Raw genomic sequence first — 4,546 nt, forward strand, 5'->3', positions numbered from 1 at the left:
GAGTACCCTAGCTGCTCAGTGTTCCCTGATCTATGAACTCATGCACCTCCACGGAGTGCTCAGGGGTTGAGATTTTCCCAGAAGGAAAGCAAATGAAAGAATCATCATCAGCACAGAGCCTCCTGGAATGTGGCAAAGCTCCTTGGCGCTGAAATCTGAATATGAGCCCTTCTTTAATTAGCTCCCAGCTAAAAATATCACCCCCTTCCCCTGCACACCTACCTCCTGGCCTGGCACTGGGGTATGTCTGAGGCAGGTCTTGGGGATGATAATCAGCCTGTGACAGAACCTAGTACTCAGGTTGGGTGCACAGAGCAGAAGGATTTATTGAAGGAGATACAGAACCAGGCATGAGCTCCCACCACCATCTATATACTACAGCCTCCATTCAGCCCCCACCCCATGATGCCCCATGGCTCCCGGACACCTCTCCCTCCACACGGGCTCCTGGACAGTCATAACACAAAGGAGTCTTACCCAGCCTTCTGAAAGATGCCCAAGAGGGCCTTCAGAGTGAGTTCTGTTCAAGAAAGGGAAGGGGGACAAAGGACAGCTACTCTCAGACAGTTGCCATCAAGCACATTGCACCTGTCCTTCTGTTTACCAGTCCTTCTTTGCCTGGGATGCCCTTCATCACTTGCAACTCTGGAGTCGGGTCCTATGATGCTTCTCCTCCGTCAGGAGGGGGATGAAGGTGTCACTGTGGGAGATCTTCAGTCGGCTGTTCCACCTAGGACCCTCGTTGCTTGGGGGCTCTGGCGGGAGGTTGTCCAGCTCACTCCGGGAGCCCCCGGTCTTTCCTTCTCCTCCACTGTTAGAGTTGAGCTCCATTAGCTCCAGCTCATGCTTGGCTGCCGTCTCCAGAACCCGCTGCTTGTTGTAGTACCTGACGAAGTTGTTGATAATGGGGTGGATGGGCAAAGCAATGGCAATGACACCGCACAGGAAGCTAATGGCTGCATTGAGCTTGCCCAGTGTGGTTTTGGGATAAATGTCACCATAGCCGACTGTGGTCATAGTGATGATGGCCCACCAGAAGGACTGAGGGATGCTCTTAAATAAGGTCTCGGGGTGGCTCTGCTCCATGGTATAGCCCAGAGCGGAGAAGACAAAGATGCCCACAGCCAGGTACATGAGCAACAGCCCCAGTTCCTTGAAACTGCGCTTGAGAGCGTAGGTGAGGGTCTGCAGACCAGAGGAGTGGCGTGCCAGCTTAAAGATTCGTGCTATGCGCATGATGCGCAGTGCCTGCACCGCCTGCTGAACATTGGTCAGCTCCATCATGCGGGCGCCCAGGTGAGTGAGTGTCAGGCTCACGTAGAATGGCAGGATGGCCAGCACGTCCACGATGTTCATGAAGGACAGGGCAAAATGCAACTTGTTGGGCGAGGAGAAGAGGCGCAGCAGGTACTCCAGTGTGAACCAGCCTATGCATGCCGTCTCTACGTTCTCCAACGTCGGGTGCTCCACGCGGTTACCATCGGCGTCCAGCACCTGCAGCTCGGGAATGGTACCCATGCACATAACCACTGAAGAGATTAGGATGAGCAGGAAGGACAGCACAGCCACCACTCGCGCCGGGCACGACGACTCGGGCTTCTCCAAGAACTTCCATACGCACTTCTGACAGCGCCGCCAGCGGCTCTCGGCCGCGTCCACGCCCAGGTCGTCCAGAATGAGCTGCACTCGACGCGCTATCTCCTCTAGCTCCTCTCGCTTCTCGCTCAAGTGGCTCTTACAGCAGTCGTCCAGGAACTTGAGGTCCACCTTCCAGAAGTCCATCTCGTTCTTGAAGCAAATGGGGCAGATTCCCTTCTTCATATGAACCTCTCCAAAATAATACACCTCGATGACACACTTGAACGCGTCAGGATCTCTGTCAAAGTAGAACTCGCGCTTCCCTGGGTCGTAGTCGTCGCACAGAGAAAAGATGGTGTCGTAGCCCCCGGCCAAGCAGTTAATTAATTCCGCCAGTCTGGTCTCGGGGTACTGGCTCAGGAGGTCCCCGTACAGCACCTGCCGCACGCCCCCCACATTCACGATGATCTCAATGTCCTCACCGCCTCCAGAACCCTGACTGCCCAGCTCCGGGAGGCTGCGCTCTCCGGACTCGTCCATCCTCCCGGCTTCTGCCCTCGCGGCCTCGGGTTGTGCGCTGGATCCCACAAGTGCGTGGCCCTGGGGTAAAATCTTACCGGCACCCTACTGCCAAAAAGGGACGAGTCACAGCGGGCAGCAGCCGGCCGGGGAGCTTATCGGGGGAGGCATGCAACAAGCGACTGGGTTCCAGGCGGGCATACGAGGGCTGGAGCGCGCCGGCTGGAGCACCCTAACCCGCACCCGCCTGGCCGAGGGCACTCACTCCTGGCTCCCGGACTGCGCGATCCGCAGCTTCAGCTCTGCCTGATGCTGGAGTGGGGTCCCCTTATGGGCCACAGGCACCGTCCTCTACCCCGAGGCGCTCAGGAAGTGGTGGGCCTGTCCCGGAGCCGCTCCGATCCCTGTGTGCACTCCCCGCACCGGACGTGTCCGGGACTTGCTGGACCGACACCGTCCGCCGAGGTGTGCTGAGAGCTAACTCGGGCTTACTGTGCCCAAGCCGTTTCTAAACACAATAGGAATTCCAGCCTGACGTCAAGAGCTTTTCAAACTGTACCCTCTTCTGGTGAAATTCTGCAAGGCACGCCTGGCAGCTGCAGGGGAACGGGTTAACCCTTGGGCAGACGGGCACAGCTGCCGCGCTTGCAGCACTGCCACCATTCGACTTCCAGCGGCTCCCCGGGGCGCAGGGGTCACAGCCGGGGTCACGGAAGGGCCAGGATCCAGGCTTTATAGAGGGAGGCTTACTCAAGGATGAAGTTTCTCTCTTACTGCAGTATCACGAAGATAGATGGTGAAAAAACACCAGGACAGCCTGTTGCTTGTCAGAAAAAAGTACCCAAGGAAGCCCCTTGTGCTCCTCAGTCTGTGGCCCCTCCTCTGTGTCTTACATTCTTGCCAGTCTTTCGCTGTGAAGCTCAAATTCGGCCTCCTTCTGTCATTCCACAGGGCTGCCCCACTGTCAGTTGACGCGTGTGTCTCTCCTTCAAGGGAACAGTGTACAATGAAAACATCAAATCCAACCCCTTTATAGAAGAAAAAGACTTGCCCAAAGTCATACAGTGAAATGGTAATACGACCAGGATTACTAATGTTGTTAAGTGCCTCAGAGTTGGTTCCGACTCAGTGACTCTGTATAGGGTTTCATAGGAGCGGCTGATCTTGTGATTCAAACCAACCTTGCCGTCCAGTGCTTATCCTATGGCGCACACCAGAACTCCAGAATTGGCCAACTGCTAATCCAGAGCTCTCCCACAGTCTGCTGCTGATTGCCACATGCTCTTTGGCTGTTTTAAGCTCTGCTTTGAAGTACTTGCACAGCTTCTTACCTCTCTGTATTCAAATCCCACACCACCAGAACTAGCTTCCAGGCTCTGGACCAAAGACCTTTTGAGTGGTCCGTCTCTACTTACCCCACAAATATTCTAACACCGAGGCCTATCTCCTCTTCCAGTACAATGTTACATCCATCCTCTCTCTCTCCCATCCTCCTACAGTTGCCTTTCAGACTCACCTGCATTAGCCATTGCAACTAATCGAAACTGGTCTAGTTACAACATCGCTTTGTTTTCAGCTCACCATCATCATTGTCATCAGCACTGTAAATTACTGAGCATCTTCTATTGCCTAAAGGAAGTGTTGAAGAATTTGTACAGTACAGGCAAAAGTATAAAGGTTATACCCAATGAACTGGATCCTTGGACAGTATATTGTTTCCCCTTTAATAAGAGTATGACATTGAAAACACTCACTCCTCACCTACTTACATGGTTAGGTTCCAAAGACTAGGTCATTATGGGAAAATGGAGGATGATTACATCATTACCGTCTGCCAAACCACTGAAAATCATGTCCCAGCCATGTTGATCCATAACTAGAACTATCACAGCCGTGTTACACTTGCCTCACACCTTGGTGTTTGTTACTCCCAGATTTATGTCAGCAATGTGCAAAATTGTTAGATAGTAGATTTTTACTACTGTAGTAAATACAAATGTCAGATCATGAGATCCTTGATAAGTGAAGAGTAGGTGCAATTTGAGTACATCACAAGTAATAAGTATCATTTGGTGAAACTTCTTTTTCTAAATTGTATTTAATTTCTATTTTAAAATCAGCCTATGATGTATGACTAAACCAACAATTCTACCTCATGACTACTCCGTGTGTGGCAGAGTAAAACTGTTCCATGGGGTTTTCTTGGTTATAATCTTCACAGAAGCAGCACTTTATTTTGCTGGCTGGCTTTGAACTGCCAGCCTTTAGGGTAGTTGTTGTTGTCATTGTTAAGTGCTGACGTGTCAATTCCGACCCATGTTGTTGTTGTTGTCAGGTGCCATCGAGTCGGAACAGACTCATAGCGACCCCATGCACAGCAGAACGAAACAATGTCCGATCTTGGGCCAACCTCACTACCGCTGCCACACTTGAGTCCATCAATGATGCC

General features: G+C 52.3%; 1 protein-coding gene across 1 annotated transcript; it reads right to left on the bottom strand.

The window, feature by feature from the left end:
- Positions 1-633: 633 nt before the first annotated feature.
- Positions 634-2,121, bottom strand: KCNF1 (potassium voltage-gated channel, subfamily F, member 1). The gene has a single exon (XM_006869457.1). It carries the CDS (start codon positions 2,116-2,118, stop codon positions 634-636), a length of 1,485 nt encoding a protein of 494 aa, XP_006869519.1. The 5' UTR covers positions 2,119-2,121.
- Positions 2,122-4,546: the final 2,425 nt, after the last annotated feature.

The sequence above is a fragment of the Chrysochloris asiatica genome, unplaced genomic scaffold (assembly GCF_000296735.1).
Source record: "Chrysochloris asiatica unplaced genomic scaffold, ChrAsi1.0 scaffold00131, whole genome shotgun sequence".
Lineage (NCBI taxonomy): Eukaryota > Metazoa > Chordata > Mammalia > Afrosoricida > Chrysochloridae > Chrysochloris > Chrysochloris asiatica.

Bases quoted from the DNA above. Each gene is read 5' to 3' on its own strand.
- KCNF1 (XM_006869457.1), bottom strand. From the start codon at position 2,118: ATGGACGAGTCCGGAGAGCGCAGCCTCCCGGAGCTGGGCAGTCAGGGT.